General features: G+C 38.0%; 1 protein-coding gene and 2 long non-coding RNA genes across 3 annotated transcripts; all 3 read right to left on the bottom strand.

Moving 5' to 3' along the window:
- Positions 1-954: 954 nt before the first annotated feature.
- nkx2.2b (NK2 homeobox 2b) lies at positions 955-2,643 on the bottom strand. Its single transcript, XM_062437630.1, has 2 exons — positions 2,394-2,643; positions 955-1,472 (listed from the first exon to the last, which is right to left on the bottom strand). Exons 1-2 carry the CDS (start codon positions 2,641-2,643, stop codon positions 955-957), a joined length of 768 nt encoding a protein of 255 aa, XP_062293614.1.
- Positions 2,644-7,313: 4,670 nt separating this feature from the next.
- On the bottom strand, positions 7,314-7,734 carry LOC133997687 (uncharacterized). Its single transcript, XR_009927306.1, has 3 exons — positions 7,647-7,734; positions 7,527-7,555; positions 7,314-7,346 (listed from the first exon to the last, which is right to left on the bottom strand). It is a non-coding gene; the product is annotated as an uncharacterized LOC133997687 (long non-coding RNA).
- Positions 7,735-14,537: 6,803 nt separating this feature from the next.
- On the bottom strand, positions 14,538-14,999 carry LOC133997424 (uncharacterized). Its single transcript, XR_009927295.1, has 3 exons — positions 14,982-14,999; positions 14,860-14,888; positions 14,538-14,680 (listed from the first exon to the last, which is right to left on the bottom strand). It is a non-coding gene; the product is annotated as an uncharacterized LOC133997424 (long non-coding RNA).
- Positions 15,000-19,916: the final 4,917 nt, after the last annotated feature.

Raw genomic sequence — 19,916 nt, 5'->3', positions numbered from 1 at the left:
TATACATTTTAATATAAGACAAAATGTCTCAAAGATGCTTTTAGACAATACAGGTATAATTTCTCCTTTAGGAATATTATAGAAATATTATAATAACAGACATTTTAAATAGTTGGGTAATGAATCATTATTATTAATTTAGAAATTCTGCAGAAGTTTGAAGTTGGTGTAACCTGATAGACATTATCTATGAAAGTATTGTTAATATAGTATTGATGTTTATTTATACTGTGCACATTATTGATTTTAAAATGTGGATCATTTCTCTTTAAATAATAACAATAACAAACAAATAATAACCTACAAACTGATGTATAAGATCCATCGTGGTTGAGCTGAAATGAAAAACACTCACTTCTGCTCCAACGTTTATTCACCGTCATAAATATCCAGTTTATTACAAAACAAGTCACCGTTCAACATTATAAATAGATTTTATAAAACACAGCCAAACATTATCTCGCGACACAACGAAACAACGTAAACATCACAAAGTCCAAAAAAAACCATCAGTTTGACTTCAGTCCTTTTTTTTCTTATCCACAACATCAGTCAGTGTAGTTTTAGACGTTTGCGCGTCTTAAAGAGGAGAACGTATTTTATCTGTGATGAAAATGCTTCTTTTTTTAAAAGGGGAATTCGCCTTTAATTTACATAATGCAATCAATACTGTCAGATAACGTGTAAAAGAAATACTGAAAATAAAATTAGAAAGTCCAAAGAGCTGAATAATAATAGCCTAATAATAACTTATTCTTATGTTTAAGATTTGAATTGTCTCCTTGTTATTTTTCTGGTGGGAAACAAATGAAAATGTAACAAACTCCTTTAAAAATATTCTCATTATCTCACATTTATCTTTTAAGGTGGGGCTGTTCTGGTTCTGGTTCTGGGTCTGAGAGGAAAATTAGCTCATCCTTTGTATTTTTGGAAACGTATCATCAGTCAAAGTCTTCACCAGCTCCAGTGGTACATGTGCGCCAGCTGCTGCACCCCGGGGTGATGCTGCTGCTGCAGGCCGGGGTGCAGCAGCGGAGAGTAGGCACAGAGTGGGAGACTCAAACCGGACCGGAGCGTCGCCTCCAGGTCCTGCACTGTGATCCGGTCGCATGGCCTTCCGTCCCGCACCAGCACCGGGATGGCGACCCTGCGCGCGGGCAGCGGCTGCAGCGCCTCCAGGCTGCGCTCCGTCCGGGCCCGCTTCATCTTGTATCGGTGGTTTTGGAACCAGATCTTCACCTGGTTCGGGGTGAGCTGGATGAGCCCGGCCAGGTGCTCTCTCTCCGGGGCGGACAGGTAGCGCTGCTGCCGGAAGCGACGCTCCAGCTCGAAGGTCTGGGCCTTGGAGAACAGGACTCTGCGCTTCTTGCCACGGCTCTTCTGCTCAGAGCCGCCCGCAGCATCCATCTCCGGGTCCGGGGAGAACTCTGGAGATTTAGGCTCGACCCGGGATTGTAAGGAAAGACCGTGTACTGCAGAGGAGAGGACAGTAATGTGATTACTCCTGATGTGTGTGGGACACTTTTTTTTTTTTTTTTGCAATTTGGACTTGTTTACCCTATTTACATATGAATCCAATACATTATATCAACACCTAATATCATTATGAAAGATTGTTAAAACAGGAGACACTTTTTGGATAATGAACTAAAACGTTTCTGTATTTGTGGATTTTGTAACCTGGGACTCTGGTTTGATATGATGGCAATAGGAATATGTTTATTTATTTTATTTATACAAAGCAGCCTTATCTGCCAAAACATTCTGAAATATTTGGTCATTTAATTTAGTAGGCTTACAATTTGTAGGTCACATGTGTCATTTTAAACAATATAACTTACACAGTAATATAGTTAAAATAATAGAATAGAAAAAGAGATAAATGCACTGGAGCTTAGTTGTCCCACATTACCCTAATCCATCCTATTTTTATTATCCTGAAACATCACACACACTTCCAGTTTAATCGTTTTCTTTATATCAACAAAAGACTGAAGTTAGGTCTCCTTTTAACAGCAATATTATAATATAAGGCGCTTTACGTGATTTAAACTCAGATTATTTCGATTAATATTAACATGAAACATTAAAGCTGATCTCTCTTCACATAAATATGATTTTCAGTTCAACATGATGGAGTGGAAACCTTTTAATTTGCTGTCCTGGTTAAAAAAGCACCACTTTTGAGCTGTAACTTTTTATTATTATTAATAATAAATAAGAATATCTGATGTAAATATTGACAGTGAAGCAGATTATTACAGCCACAGTTTATTTGATAATTACGCACGAAGAGAAGAGCGTCAAATTTCAGACTTTTAAAGGCAATTAAGGTCTAAAATGAGTCAAAATAATAACTTTTCAGCGACTATTTATAAATCAAAGCTCCTCACATGAGAAGTGCAGGTTACCGGATCCGCAGCTCCACCTGCTGAAGCTCCCCTCGCCTCTCTCGCGCATATTCCTCCCGGTAAATCCCAGTTTCTGCGCGTTTTCTGGCCCGGAAACCTCCGCGGAGGCCTCCTCGGTGTCGTCTTCCTCTGTCTCCTCGGTCCCGGAGCCGCACCTCCCGGTGAAGGAGTCGGGCATATCCAGGATGTCCTGCACCAAGAAGCCCGTTCTCATGTTGGTGCCAAAAGACATGGAGGAAGGAGGAAGGAAGAAAGGAGAGAGAGAGACGCAGAGAGGTCCAGGTTTGTGTCCGAGATGTTTCACCGGCTGCAGCCCGTTAAAGAGGAGCGGAGAGTGGGCTGCGTGCGTCCATGAATACCGTCAAACGGAGCTGGAGCCCGGAGCGTGCACGGGCCTTACCGGAGACGATTTAACAGCTGGAGAAATACATGAAGGAAGAGAAGACACTAAGAGAGGGAGTCCTCCGAGCTTTTTAACGGCGTGTGTGTGTGTGTGTGTGTGTGTGTGTGTGTGTGTGTGTGTGTGTGTGTGTGTGTGTGTGTGTGTGTGTGTGTGTGTGTGTGTGTGTGTGTGAGACGTTAAAAAAGGACGGAGGCGGGTCCCGGGAGTCAAGTGGATGAGGGTGTGGGAGCCGCTTCAGGGAGGAGATGAATGTTTAATGAGCAGGATTAGAAATAAATAGAGTCACTGATCCGCTTCCTGTTTACTTGTTTACTGAAGAATTAAAAAGGAAAAACACGTCAAAATACACAAATAACATTTATGATGTCTAGAAATCAATATTTATTTTTTATTTTTTGATCAAATATCACATTTAGAAAGTTATAAATCTATGGAAGACCACATAGAAATGATTTCATATTATTATTTGTTTATTATTCTATTTATTTATCTATATACTGAAACATAATAATGATGATGATGATGATAATAATAATAATAATGATACAAATAAAAAGTGCCAAAAAACTAAATAAGGATTTAATTTAAAAAATAAAAAATAAAAAATAAAAATGTAATATTAATCTATTATTCAAATTAAACAAACAGATAAAAAAAGTTGAATTGATAAAAAAAATAAAGAAAAAATATAAATGAAAAATCTAATTAATTAAATTCATATATTTTAAAAATCAGTTTATTCTATTACCTGTGTGTCATTTAGTTAAACAAAATAAAAGTTAAACAACATTTTAAAAAATAAAAATAAAATGATGATGAATCCACTACTTTGAAGAATATGCCATAAACATTTTAATACATTTAAAATAAAACAATACATTCATCCCATCAGTTTACATACAGAACTGCCCTGAGAAATGAATGGATTTTGAATCACTGTGATGATTAAACAGCGAAGGATAAGAGGACAAACATTAGCTCTCATCACACTGTTGTTCTGTAGAGATTCAGCTGCAGAAACAAACACTTTCTCTCCTCACTTTGTTTGTTTCTGTGTTTGTTGTGAGGATTACGAGGACCAGATGAAGAGTCACTGACATACTGATCTACACACACTCTGCTGACACTACTTCACTACAGCAGCTGGTTATTAGTTTAGAGACTAATTGAACTTGTTCTCATATCAGTATACTCATTATAATAGTCTTTATTAGTACAGTTACTGTAACATTTGACTTTCAATTTAAAGAAAACAGACATTTATAGACATTCTTCACTGAAAAGATAGACATCAGTTATCTGTATGTGCTGTTATAAATAGACTATAATGTGTTTGTTCCAGTTTATAGCACAAAGTAACTGTTAGCCTTTAGCTCCCAGTGGTGGAAAGTAACTAAGTACATTTACTCAACATTGTCCTCACAAGAAAAACAACAGTATATGTCGAAAATGCAGGCAGGCAAAAACAACTTCTAGTTACGTTCATGCCATCTAGAGGCTGATGTAATTATGACCCAGGGTTCAGGTGATGTCAACATTAGGTGAATTCCTTATCTCAATGAAGCTAGTTTGCAATTTGGCAAAAAAAAAAAGCAAAAAGTTGCCTCTGCTGCAGGCAATGACTGTTCGCCTCCTTCTTCCAATCAAGTGTTTTCCATGTGAAACATTGTGAGTCACTGCTGCTTGAGTGTCCAAACCATGATGGGTTAAACCGGTTTAGAAAGCCAGAGTACATTACTACAGCTGTTGTTGTCTACTGCTATAGAATACATGATTCTAACAGTATCCGGGTGTCTAATGATCTCTGTGTTGATTTTTTAACATCTCAGCCATTTATTTCTCTACCAACAGAGAATATTCAGACCTGGATAAGGTGTTTACATGTGACAGTATCTTGTTGTTTTTAATATTACAGGCAACACATCCAGGTTTCTGAAACCAGGATCAGATGTTTACACGTGCAAAACATAACCAAGATACTCCTGATTATAACCAGTTTGTGTGCATGTTAACTCAACCTGCTGGTGGCGCTGGAGGAAAAGACAGAGGATCATTAGAGTTGGTTGGATTCATTGTCTGACAAACATTAATCTGTGTATAAAACAGGCGGGGAGTTCCGGTCCTCTGAAATGATGCCAACACGGAAGTAATTTAAAACTGCATTCTATCAAAAGGCCACCAGGGGGCGACCGTTTTGGTGTCAAAAGGACTTCCGTCTCAATACAAGTCAATGGAGAATTCACCAACTTCTCACTTGATTTCTAACCTCAGTAAACGTTTTCAAAATGTGTTTATGGTCTCAATCGCTAGTTTAAAGCCTTCTTCAATGCAGTATGATGTTCATTTGTGAAAGTTTGGCCTCCCTGATTTTATATTTGACGATAAAGCAGGGTATGCATTAGGGCGTGGCTACGTCGTGATTGACAGGTTGATTGGTTCACAGGTTCAGGAGGGCGCCTCATGCTCCTCCTGATGCCCATATAAGTAGAATCCGTGGGGGGGGGGGGGGGGGGGGGGTTTACCCGGCATGCACCGGAAATTTTCAAGATGGCGCTGCCCAGATATGAAACTATTCGCTTCCAAGCAGCACTCCACAAACCAATGGGTGACGTCATGGATGTCCATTTTATATACAGTCTATGGTATAAAATGTTGCACCAATCAGTCAGTTAGATGTTGAGATTTGGACCAAAGTGGTGGACCGACAGACCGACATTGTTAGAAATATGACAGCTGTACAAATCCATCTTCATACCACTCCATAGCTGTCTGACTTACATGCTGGGTTTTGTGCTTTAGTGCATAGCAGTTGGTCATTTGATTAAGCCTCTCAAGTAATTTTGTTTAATTTTTATCGACTTTCTCTTTGTTCATTTTTGTCTTTGTTTAACTTCTTTTATTGACATGGTATCTTTCTTTTTTTTTTCGGTACAAACTCTCTACTATAATTCTAATTTATCATCTTGTCAGGTTAATAAAATATAAAGCTACTTCTGGAAACCAAAATATAAGATGAAAAAAAATGACACAAGCACCTATAAAAATATATATATTGATGAATCAATAATGAAAACACTCATCAGTATTTATTATTATTATATGGTGTATTACAATACACATAGACAGGGCTTAAATATAAAAGAAAGTGTAATAAAGTGAATAACTTTTTAAGCAATTGATATTTTTAAGCATGTTTAAAAAAAAAACTCAAACCAAAAATCTACATTTCAATTGATTTCGGTGCCAATCAAGCTTTAATTTATTGTTAATAGATTTGAGTGTCATGTTTTTGATTCTCAATTACTGATCTGATTTCTTCAGCCTTGTTTTGTGAGTACTAAGCCTCATTTCTACAAAATCTATGCGGACAAGTATCATAATTGTCTGAATTTGACATGTTTTAATGAGAATAAAAGTCTTGAAAACTGAAAATAAGATTAAATGACTTGATAAGAAGACATTTCTAACTTCAGGATTTGTACTTATTTGGGGACAGTTTTTATAGCAGAGTTTGTATGTTTGGTTGAGTTTTGGTTTCTAGTTTACTGCGTGTGATCTGTGTGACAATGAGTTGAGCTTTGTGTGTGTGTGTGTGTGTGTGTGTGTGTGTGTGTGTGTGTGTGTGTGTGTGTGTGTGTATGTGTGTATGTGTGTTTGTGTGTGTGTGGTGTGTGTGTGTGTGTGTGTGTGTTCCTGCTGGGTGGTCGAACTCGACAAACAAACACACGACGAGCCGACAGCCAACAAAGACCGCACAGCCTCCACATTTATCCCATTTATTTCCCCTGAACACTTTATAATGGCCTGAAAAACACACACACACACACACACACACACACACACACACACACACACACACACACACACACACACACACACACACACACACACTACTGCGAATACATGTGAGGCTGCTTGGAGTTGTCATGGTATTCAGACTGCTGCCCTCAATAGACTGTCTTCTATATTCATGACCACACACACACACACACACACACACACACACACACACACACACACACACACACACACACACACACACACACACACACACAGGTCGTCACTGAATTGATTTAAACTAATAATAATTTAAAAACTGTAACCTTATCACGAAATATAAAGCAACCTGAAGTTAAATATAAAAATAAAAAATGTGAATAATAACATTGTTCTTCTTCTTATATTTCTATTTTATTATTACATTGTCCATGATGCAAATCAGTATCTCTATACAAATAATGATAAAACAGATACAACTACACTATGAAAAAGGAAAATATAAAAATAAAGTTTAAATTCTTGAAATGAGTGAAAAATTTAACAACACAGTGTAAGACAGTTAAAAAGAGTCACCCACCTAAACACAAACAAAAGCTTTAACTTCTCATATAAAATCTGATGAAATGTTATTTACTCTGCTGAGTTGATGTTGGAGTGAAAGTTGATGATCAGTGGAGTCTGATAGAAGCAGAAGGTTGTCAATCGTTTTCATATATCACCGTAGCTTCATCTCCATCTTCATCATCATGCACCTGATGCTGAACAACACAACACACCTGAGCTTCTGAGATATAATGGAACAAATAAATGACCTTTGTTTCAGAGTAATACAGTCAGCACTGTTTATTCTTATTCTCTTTATAGAATCACAGTAAATAGTGAACTACCACAAACATACAGTAAGCATTTGAATATTCAGTTTTAAAACTCACAGCATTGTCACTGATCTGTGTTTTGTTCCCTGAAAACAAAAAAAGAGTCAAGTTTAGTTTCATCAGTAAAAATCCAGATTCATCAAAACGTGTTCATAAATGTTGTGTGAATGTTCTCACCTTTAGTTCTCGTCCAGATGCTGACTGACACAACGATTATTATGAGTGCAGTTAAACCCACAGACACGATGAGGAACCTCAACCAGCCTGGAAAGAGAATTAAAATATTAAAAACATTTATGTGTGTGTGTGTGTGTGTGTGTGTGTGTGTGTGAGAGAGAGAGAGAGAGAGAGAGAGAGAGAGAGAGAGAGAGAGAGAGAGAGAGAGAGAGAGAGAGAGAGAGAGAGAGAGAGAGAGAGAGAGAGAGAGAGAGAGAGAGAGAGAGAGAGAGAGAGAGAGAGAGAGAGAGAGAGAGATGCAAGTTGTTAAGTACCAACCTGGATTTATTGGAGCATCAGTGGTTTTAGGTGGTGTTTGCTTCGTATTTGCTTCTGTGCTTTTCCCCACTGTTGTTACTGTTGTTGATTTTGTTGTTGCAGCTCTTTTTGGGTCCTCACCTAGACATTAAAAAAGAACAAGAGACAGACAGAGAGATGAACTGAAGCAGAAAAAACTTGTTTGTTGTATTTTCTTGCAGGTACTGTTGTGTTTGATTCCACTCATTTGTTTTTTATTTGTTCTTCTTCTTCGTCATCTACACACAAATAATGAGAAAATAATTAAAACAGATTTCTCACCTGAAGATGGAGGGCTGAAGGCAAACAGCTGCTCTGCTCCAGTGATTGTATCTGTCACGATACACTTGAATAACTCAGAATACTTTGAAATCAAAGCTAGATGTGAAGTTGTAAACTCCACAGTAGCAGAACAAGAAGACTGTGACTCCTTCATGTGCTGAGTGTTCACATCCTGATCATTACCCTCATACAACCACTTCACTGTGTGTAAACACCATCCATATGTCGACACAGAGCAGTTTAACTTGACCTTATCAGTGTCATTATGTTCAGTCACTGGTGAAGATGGAGATATTGTGAGAGAAAGACAACAAGAGTAAAATTAACTTCATCACTGTAATCATAATTATTGTAATGTTTCAGTATATTGTTCTAACAAGACAGTTTGAGCTGAAAACATCATGATGTAAATACTCACTGCTAACAACAGACAGATCAACCAGAGAGCCTCGACCTTGTTTTTGTCCTGATCTGTTGTACTGTCTGCAGCTGTAACGACCAACATCCTCAACTGTGACCTTCTTTATAACCAGAGAACAGTTCGGTGTAACACTCAGTCTGTCTGATTTAGCTTTTGCATTTTCACCAATCTGCCCAAGTTTAATCAGCACTACTGCTGTTGCGTGTCTTGAACCACTGAAGATCCAGTTAGTACTGTTACATTTATACTGATCAGTCATCACATTTTCACAGGACAAAGTGGCTTCATCTCCATCTCTGACAGTGATGTCGAGGAAAGTTTGTCCAGTTACTGCTGTTGAGAATTTGAGAGAGAAATGTGATAAATGAACTGAACTAAGAATATGACTGTAGGGTGAATGTTAAAAAAAAAAAAACTTATTTGATTGTCTCCGTATAATGAAGGTTATTTAATAAGACTTTTGTATCTTACCTGTAAACTGAAGCCCCAGAATCAGAAATAAACACATTTTAATCCCTTTGACTTCAACCATCGCGCTTCTCTGTCTTTCTCTCTGTCCTCCTCTCACACTCTTCGTTCTCAAAATGCAGACATAAACTATCTATTTCCTGTAATGAGAAAAGTGTCTCCTCCTCATTGTGGTCAGTCTATTTTTCTCCCTTGTGAGTTATCAACTTTTTTATAGACGGTGTATATTTACTTTAAATTGGAAAGTTTTTTTCTTTTTTTCGAGAATGCAAGCACTCACATCTGCAGTATCTTATATAATTTCATATATCTAATCTTATATTATAATCAGACAAGAGTAAATACATAAAAGATTAGATATTGTAGAAGTTAAGGATAAATGTGTCCACCCATTCACCACAAAGACAACAACACACATCCTTTCCACTGCTGCATTTCAAAGTGCTTCATGTTTATAACCATGACCTCATCATGTGATGCTTTTAAAATGTGAAGATACTTTTTCTCTCTGTGTGCACAGGAGCAGTATGACCAGTTAGACAAATGGTTCCCCTTAAAAATGACATTTTTCTATAGAGCCCCTATATTGGTTAAGACACATAATTGCAATGTCAGATAAGTAAAAAGTATAAAATATGTGTTGAAACAGAATTAGGTTTCAGTCTTGAAAGGATTCATGGTGATGTTTGACAGCACACATAAACAAACAGATGAAGAGTCAAACAGATACGATGTTATTTTAGTGGTCTAAGACCTGTAAGTTCCTCATTGTATATTTGCAGTCAGTTTCTTAGAACTGAGGTGGAAGTGTTTCGCACAACAGCAGTAGGGGTCTGCAGGTTTTAGCCTCTAACGACAATGACCTAATAAACACCAAAACCACAAGAGGCTCACCGTCACCGAAAAAGACTGAAGAGGTTGAATGTGTGAAGAATAGTAATCATGAAAAAGGATGTAGTCTATTTTTAAGATACTGTTGAGCAGAAAACACATAAACAGACAGAATAGCATAACGACAGAATTTGACTCTCATGGTGCAACATGAAGAATGTGAAATGTAAAGTTCAGTTTGATAACCAAATCTTTATCTCTTTAATATGGCAATGATACACGATTTGACGCACATGGACCCATACCCTGGACTCTGTGGCTCAGTACTATTGAGGAAGACTTTTAAAGACATTAAATATCACATATTCTTGGAAATACAAAATTAAATGAGCAACTTCACACAGAGATAGTGTTTGGAGTCGGGCTGTAAGACACAGCGGTAATTTGAAATGTAATGAAGCCCACTGATGGAGTCAACTAAACAGTAGTCGAACACACTCCCAACACACTGCTTCCGGTCTGCTCATCGAATTATAAAATTAAAATACGTCCCAACTGAGGCCCTTGCTCCAATGGATGGAGATTGGGCTGGCATCTCTCAGTCTCAGCACCACATTTCTGTTCCTGTGGCTGCAGATTATTTGCAGATGCTCAGGAAGTCATGGAATGACCCTATTGGTGCACCTCAATTCAATGCAGGATGCAGGAGGCTAACTAAGGTCCTGTATGCTCCTGAGACCAGAATGAGTGACTGCTAATCCCTGCTGTCCCTTGAAAGACTGTGAGAAGACTGACTGTCTGGTGTGTTGCACACAATGCAGCCACATGAGCAGCCCACTCTAGCATTGCACTTGCCATCTTGTTAGCAGCCCTGAGGAAGACAACTAATACAGAGGACCAGGACCCTATGAGACTGATAGACTCTGCCCTTGTCACTCATTCCCAGTTTACAGGGGATGTTGGTGCAGTTATGTCGTCTGCTATGATGTCAAGGAGGCAGATTTGGTTGGCACAGACATCTCTGCCAGAGAATATTAGAAAAGAGCTCACAAGCATGCAGATTGTACCGGCACAAGACTTGCAAGGGTGAACGTTCTTGGCACACAAGAGATTGTGTGCCGAGAAAAGGTTACGGACATCAGGCTGGTGTGCCTCAGTAGTGGTGAGGGGACAGCCGCAGTTTCTTCCGAGCTATGCATGGACAGCTGGGAAGAGAGCGTTTCAGACCCTTGGGAACTGTAGGATCTGCCTTGTCCCCTCTCCAGCTGTTGGGATAAAAATCCTCCTGTACTTTGACAACTGGCAGAAAAGCCATCTCGAACCAAGGCAGCAGGCAGTCTTTGTGGGACTTTGCTTGAATTTTGTTACAATGTTTGCATCCCTCACTCCTCAGAGGGTGATGAAAATCCTGGCCCTCCTGGACCAATTTCATCTCGGCAGACGGTTGGAGATGGTCCAGTTACAGAGATTATTAGGCATAGCTGATACAGAGGTTTATCCTTAACCCAAAGTGTGACAGACTTGGACTCAGGAAGGACTGCTCGCACCATTAAGGTGTATACTGCTGCTATATACTTCTCTGACGAGGCAGTGAACAGCGTTACAGTAGGCAGATCTCTTTTGGTGTCTCCGTTCATTAAAGGAGCTTATCATCTGCAACCGAACAGTTCCCCAAGGGCTCCGTCAACAACTTTCCTCCTGGTTATATGTTCAGCCAAATGAATGGGTAAATTACATGCTCTGTCTGAGTGGGGATTATTTGAGATGGAGGACTGATAACACTGGGAAAACTTATATTTCATGCACTCAATCTCTGAGATGTTCCCATTCTCACCACCTGCTATGAGACTGGGTTGGTCTAAACTTTTTAATCCAGGTTTTCAAGAATGAAGATGCTGTTTCAACGTCGACACTCGTGGGGTCACCAGTCTGTCTGAGTTGTCTGGGAAAAGAATGACAAAGGAGACAAAGTCAAGTGACGTACTTGACACATTTTCTCAATGACATGTAAGAAAACATGAGTGGGTGGAGGCAGAGGGATTCCCTTCTGGTAACACATGATGCCACTGGGAATTCCCACTGATCTAAGTAGATTTTTTTTTTTTCACAGCCTTATCAGTTAACCTTGTTAGTTATATATATATAGCGTGTATCTGAGACACAGAGGCTGTAAATGACTATGGCCACAAAATTTGAGATACAAAAGTGTTTTCCTCTTTTTATTCCTCATGATTATGGGTAAGCTAATGTAGCCACTTTCACTATTGTCTGAACAGGCAAAAACAAAACAGATTTCTCACAGTTGAAGGTGAAAGAATCAAAGCCAATGGTCATAACATTCACCCATCTTTCCAGAGTTATCTAGGACACTTTGTTGTTTTTCTGTGAAGAAATGTTGAGGATATACATAAAATCATCAGTGAATTATCCGGTCTACCCTCGGGACCAATAAAACACAACAGGGATCAAATCTCCTGGTTAAATGTTGAGTGATGTAGGGGTTATGTTTTCAAAGTACTATATAATGTACTGTTCTCCCTGCGCGTTATGTAAATACGGTCAGCCAAACTCAGTATAACACTACACTTGAGCCACGATCAGAGCGTCTTGCTCCCTTTATTTCCTTTCTTTTATGGTGAAATACCACGAGTGAAACTGCAAATAGAAGACAATACAAAACCTTAGTTTCTTTCACAGCGTTTCGCTAATAAACAGTATAACACACAACAGTAATGCTATTTAAAGAATAGCTAAAGAACTACACGGTACAAATGAGCCGTTTACATTAACAATAGGCTGATACACATCGTTGCTACGCAACGGACACTTTACATTAGCTCTGAAATTACTTTTAGCACCGCTTCTTGTATGACTTCCCAGTCAATAAACATCACACGTTACAGTACTAAACTTATCATTACATATTCAACTTCATTCGTATCAAATATCAAATTATCAAACTTACAGCCATTGGTTTCGTGAGCATGAGAAGAGAAGATTCACTGAGTGACCGGCCGCCTTTCTTACTGCTGGTTGCTACGTTACCGCAAGTATAAACAGTTATGTAGCCTTCAAAATAAAATTCCAGATCGCTGTACAAGTATAACTGAGTGTGTGTGTGTGTGTGTGTGTGTGTGTGTGTGTGTGTGTGTGTGTGTGTGTGTGTGTGTGTGTGTGTGTGTGTGTGTGTGTGTGTGTGTGTGTTTGTGTGTGTGTGTGTGTGTGTGTGCGTGCGTGCGTGCGTGCGTGCGTGCGTGTGTGTGTGTGTGTGTGTGTGTGTGTGTGTGTGTGTTTCTTATGCAGAATTTCTTACTGTAAATGTAATCTAATACATTCATTTAATCATTTCAAGTACCTTAAATCATGAAAATTATTCTGAGAGCAGAACATATAATATTCATAGATTCGTGGACATGAAACAATAGATTAAAGTATTGGTTATTTTATGAACTGTTATGAGAATGGGTGTGCAGGCGCACTGATCACTTGTTTTACTGTATATATATTTGTAGGATTATGTACAAAAATGTGTGCACAACTTTTTGTAATATATAATACAAATTATGAATGAGAAAATGTTGATTTGGTTGAGATAATAACCACTCATAGACATTTTAAACAATAATATTTGTATTTATTGATCTAACTTGTTATGTATTAAACAAACATACATATCATATATTTCATAATCAACACAACACAACCTCTCAAATACTTTAATGAAATCAATATAGTTAATAAAAGTTACAGAAATGTTAAAACATTTCATAAAGACAAAAGGACAATTCTCTTTTTGAGAATTTAACACATCCCCAGGACCAAATATAATGGAAAAAAACATTTTTTTTCTTTCCACAACTTTAAAAAATGTGATATTTTTCCACACTTTTATTCTAACATTATACAGATCAATTTAACTCAGATCATGATTCATAGTCTGAAATTTTGTTGAGCTCAGAGCACCTCCTGCTGTCAGACTGAGGAACTGCAGAGTCTCTTTTCAGCCACATGTCCAGTTAATGTAGAAATAATAGAAATACAAACCAATAGGCACGATTTTAAGTATAAATGCATATTTTTGAAAAACTTATTTAAACTTGTACAGACTGTTTAAGAAAGAAAATGCATCAGAAAATATACTATATGTGTAAATATATACAACAAACACACACACACCATGTATATTTTGTGTATATATTTCCCAAAGTTGTGTTATCTGCTTTTCACTGCAGCTCAGCCAGTAAACACAAAGAGGAACCAGTAGAATAATATCAGTTATAATAAAGAGAAGACAGTTACTGACTCTATTAAAGCTCCCAGCTCAGTTCAGTCTATTCTACACAATTTAAAATATATCTCACTCTAAGCCAACAGGTGAAAGTTACTTCTTACTACAAATGATGATAAAACAGAGACAAAACTACACTATAAAAAAGAAAATATAAAAAATACAGTTTAAATTCTTGAAATGAGTGAAAAGTTTAACAACACAGTGCAAGACAGTTAAAAAGAGTCACCCACCTAAACACAAACAAAAGCTTTAACTTCTCATATAAAATCTGATGAAATGTTATTTACTCTGCTGAGTTGATGTTGGAGTGAAAGTTGTTGATCAGTGGAGTCTGATAGAAGCAGAAGGTTCTCCAACGTTTTCATAGTTCACCGTAGCTTCATCTCCATCTTCATCATCATGCACCTGTGAGGAAAAACACAACACACCTGAGCTTCTGAGATATAATGGAACAAATAAATGACCTTTGTTTCAGAGTAATACAGTCAGCACTGTTTATTCTTATTCTCTTTACAGAATCACAGTAAATAGTGAACTACCACAAACATACAGTAAGCATTTGAATATTCAGTTATCAAACTCACAGCATTGTCACTGATCTGTGTTTTGTTCCCTGAAAACACAAAAAAAGAGTCAAGTTTAGTTTCATCAGTAAAAATCCAGGTTCATCAAAACATGTTCATAAATGTTCTGTGAATGTTCTCACCTTTAGATTTCGTCCAGACGCTGACTGACACAACCATTATTATGAGTGCAGTTAAACCCACAGACACGATGAGGAACCTCAACCAGCCTGGAAAGAGAATTAAAACATTAAAAACATTTGTCAATGTTCAAACTCCTGTAGTTAAAATATGAGAGAAATACAGTTTATACAGCACGTGTGATTTTTACAACCTGCAAAATGTTGCATTTATCAGAGCTTCATTATAATATTAATACAATATAGTTCAATATTTAAACTGAACTGTGAACTGTGGTGCTGAGTGTATGTTGTTAAAGAGAGGAAGCAAAAAAATACAGAAATATATCTCTTCTATCCATCCATCAAAGGCTAAGAGACAGAAAGAGAGAGAACAGTGAGCAACAACATGGTTTGAGACTCATAGTGATGCTAAACCCACAGCAACGATGATGAATGTTGCCCAATCTGGAAAATCTGAAAATAAATCCTGATCAAAAGAGAGGAAGAGATACAAGTTGTTAAGTCTCTACCTTCTTCTGTTGGAGTATCAGCGGTTTTAGGAAGTGTTTGGTTCATCTTTGCCTTTGTGCTTATTCCCATCACTGTTGTTGTTGTTGTTGATGTTGATTCTTTAGGGTTCTCACCTGGAAATATGAAAAAGAACAAGAGACAGAGAGATGAACTGAAAGACAAATAACTAGTTTTAATGTTGTATTTTCATGCAGATGCTGTTTTGTTTGGCTCTATTTTCTTTTTTCATTTGGTGTTTATTTTTTGGGTTTTGTTTCTGTTGTTAAATCCAAAGCTGGAAAAAATTAAGTCTAAAAAATCCAACAAATTGTGAATGGTAAGAAAATAGCCCATAATTCTCATCTAGACAAAAAATGAGAAACTAAATGAGGCAGATTTTTTTTCAACTGTCACTCTACACTTAAATAAGTGTCAGTAAGATGAGAAGTTGTAAACTTCACAGAAGCAGAACAAGAACACTGTGACTCCTTCATGTGCTGAGTGTTCACATCCTGATCATTACCCTCATTTCACTGTCTGTTGACACCATTGATATGTTGACACAGAGCAGTTTAACTTGACCTTTTTATTTTTTAAATATTAGAATAAAGTGATTTTAAACAGTTCATCATCTTCTCACCTGGTTTCTTACCTGACAACTGACGACTGACGTTATACAGCTGCACTTTTCCACTGCTGTCATGTTTGACTTCACACTTCAAAAACATATAATTTGGTGTGTAAATAAAATGAGAAGTCGACAACAGCACAGTGGCTAGGCAGGTAGATTGTGATGTCTGTAGTTCTCTGGTATTTATGTCCCAGTCTCTTCCTTTATACAGCCACTTCACTGTGTGTCTGCACACATCAAGTATCGACACAGAGCAGCTTAACTTCACCTTATCATTGTCCTTATGTTCAGTCACTGGTGAAGATGGAGATATTGTGAGAGAAAGACAACAAGAGTAAAATTAACTTCATCACTGTAATCATAATTATTGTAATGTTTCAGTATATTGTTCTAACAACACAGTTTGAGCTGAAAACATTATGATGTAAATACTCACTGCTAACAACAGACAGAAGAACCAGAGAGCCTCGACCTTGTTGATTTCCTGATCTGTCGTACTGTCTGCAGGTGTAAAGACCAACATCCTCAACTGTGACCTTCTTTATAACCAGAGAACAGTCCGCTGTAACACTCAGTCTGTCTGATTTAGCTTTGGCATTTTCACTAATCTGCCCAAGTGTAATCAGATCTACTGCTGGTGTGTTTGATGAATGACTGAAGATCCAGGAAGTACTGCCACATTTATCCTGATCAGTCATCACATTTTCACAGGACAAAGTGGCTTCATCTCCATCTCTGACAGTGATGTAGAGAGTTTGTCCAGTTACTGCTGTTGAGAATTTGAGAGAGAAATGTGATAAATGAACTGAAATAAGAATATGACTGTAGGGTGAATGTTTAAAAAGACAACTTATTTGACTGTGTCGGTTAAATGAAGCTTATTTAATTATATTTTTGTAGTTTTACCTGTAAACTGAAGCCCCAGTATCAGAAATAACAACATTTTAATCCCTTTGAGTTCAACCATCATGCTTCTCTCTTTTTCTCTCTGTTTCCTCTCACACTCTTCGTTCTAAAAATGAGAATCTACTTCCTGTAATGAGCAAAGTGTCTCCTCCTCTTTGTGGTCAATCTATTTTTCTCCCTTGTGAGTTATCAACTTTTTTATAGACGGTGTATGTTCAAACAAATTTAGCTGTCTCAATAAATTAAAAGTTATTTAATAAAGTACTATTAGTAATGATGCAGATTTTTGTATCTTACCTGTAAACTGATGCCCCAGAATCAGAAATAAAAACATTTTAATCCATCTGAGTTCAACCATTGTGCTTCTCTGTCTTTCTCTACGTCTTGTTCTCACGCTCTCAGCTCTCAAAATGCAGAAATACACTATCTACTTCCTGTAATGAGCAAAGTGTCTCCTTCTCCTATGTTTCCTCACTTAACCTTTTGTAGGTGGAGCATATTAGCTTCCCTTTTCTTCTTATTTAAAAGTTTTTGCATTTTACAAGCAAGCATCTGTGGTATCTTATATATATATATATATTCATATACATGTAAGATTAGAGTTAAGCGTCAATGTCTCCAGCGACTCACCATTAAAAATGGATATTTTCTGTGGCATCTCAGTATTGGTTAAGACACATATCACATAACTGTAACATCTGACAAAGATCCTGTGAAACTGGGATGTAATCATGGATCACAAAGTAAAGAAATATGTTTCTGCATTCAGAGCAGCCATATTAGTCAACAAGTGCACACTGTGTTTGTTCCCACAGTGTATTTGTGACAATGACGTGTCTCACCTCTTAAAATAAGAAGAGGAAGTTGAACATGTGAAGATCGATGCTCTCAACTGTCAGAGTCTGTACAGTAGTTTGTGTTGTAGAGACATTTAGTCTGTTTTATTCTGTTTCCTGTCAGGTGTTGAATTCACTGTAAGTTGACAGAGTTCATCCCATTTTCATCCAAACTGTCAAAAACTTTTTGATCAGCAATAACAGAATCTACAGACAGTCAGAGGTCAGAGGTCACAGCAGCCTGACAAAGACTGAACACACTGAACATGTAGGATGGAGACCTGATTATGTGTCAGCAATATTTTTCTGCCTTTAAAACACAAACTGAGGCAATCTAATGCTGTAACAAGAAAACAACTGAATATTAAGACTCATACTGTGCACACTCCAGTCCCATGATGCATTTCTGTCAATGACGTGCTTGAACTCATGAAAGGAAGAAGTCGAGAACTGAGGAAGTTGAACGTGTGAAGATTGTTATTTAAGATAAATGTTTTCAATAATGCATCTCTTCTTTTCTGTATATAGTGTTTATTAGAAAACAGACAGGATTCATGGTGATGTTTGACAGCACACATGAAAAGACTGATGAAGAGTCAAACTTTGATGCAACATGGTGATGCTGTAGCTGCTGTGAAAGAACACATAAGATGGTGGTTTAGTGGTTTGACACCTTTTAGTTCCTGATATCATTTTTGCAGTTAAGCTTTCTGAGAAATGAGAGATGTGTGAAGTGTTTTGGTCAGAACGTGGAAACAACAGCAGCACGACACTGTTTGTACATAAAATAATTACAAAACACTGTTGAATTAAATGGTAAACATTTCTTTATATGAATATTATATTACTACAAGATATAATAAAGAGAAGACTGTTACTGACTGCAGGAAGACTCATTAAAACCAAACACATGTTGGACTTCTGAAAAACAAGTTAACAACAATAATGAATGAAAGTGAAAATTAGTTCGCCTGTACACTTAAATATGAAACTGAGCTTCAGCTGCTGCAACTGAAAAGGCAGCCAAGAAAATCTGAAAGTCTAAATTAAGATCTAAATTCTTCCAGTTGAAGCAGATTTAAGGGAGGTTTCTCAACCTCTGGTGGCAAGAAATAGCCATCATGATGTCGGCAGGGATTTCAGCCCCGTCCTCCCTGTAAAGAGGCATCCCAGAGAAAGATTCCGGACATCAGGCCTGTGCACCTCAGTAGTGGTGAGGGGACAGCCGCAGTTTCGTCCCAGCTATGCATTGACAGCTGGGAAGAGAGAGTTTAAGACCCTTGGGAACTGTAGGAGCTGCCTTGTCCCCTCTCCAGCTGTTGGGATAAAAATCCTCCTGTACTTGGACAACTGGCTGATTTGTGCTCCATCCTGCGTCCAAGTCATACAGCACAGAAGGTTGGTGATCTCACACATTTAGTCCCTGGGGTTCAAAATAAACTGGCAGAAAAGCCATCTCGAACCATGGCAGCAGGCAGTCTTCGTGGGACTTGAATTTTGTTACAATGTTTGCATCCCTCACTCCTCAGAGGGTGATGAAAATCCTCGGCAGACGGTTGGAGATGGTCCAGTGCCAGAGATTATTGGGCATGATTTCAGCTGCAGTGGCCGTTGTTCCCCTGGCCTTCCTCAGGACTCGGCTGCTACAGAATTCAGCCTTCACCGGAAGTGTGACAGACTTGGACTCAGGTAGAGGTGCTAGCAGCACCATTAAGGTGTACACTGCTGCTATATACTTCTTTGATGAGGCAGTGAACAGCGTTACAGTAGGCAGATATCTTTTGGTGTCTCAGTTTATTAAAGGAGTTTATCATCTGCAACCGAACAATTCCCCAAGGGCTCCGTCAACAACTTTCCTCCTGGTTATATGTTCAGCCAAACGAGTGGGTAAATGACATGCTCTGTCTGAGCGGGGATTGGGTGAGATGGAGGACTGATGACACTGGCGTGTCTCTTTTGCCAAATCTTTAGGTTATTTACATAACCCCGGGTTCTCTGAGTAATATGAGTGAGATGTCTCACTATGGGATGCACGCCTCGTTGCAGACCTCAGAAGCATTAATCTCATTACGC

This window comes from Scomber scombrus, chromosome 17, assembly GCF_963691925.1.
Source record: "Scomber scombrus chromosome 17, fScoSco1.1, whole genome shotgun sequence".
Lineage (NCBI taxonomy): Eukaryota > Metazoa > Chordata > Actinopteri > Scombriformes > Scombridae > Scomber > Scomber scombrus.
This window is presented reverse-complemented; position numbering and strand designations above follow the sequence as displayed.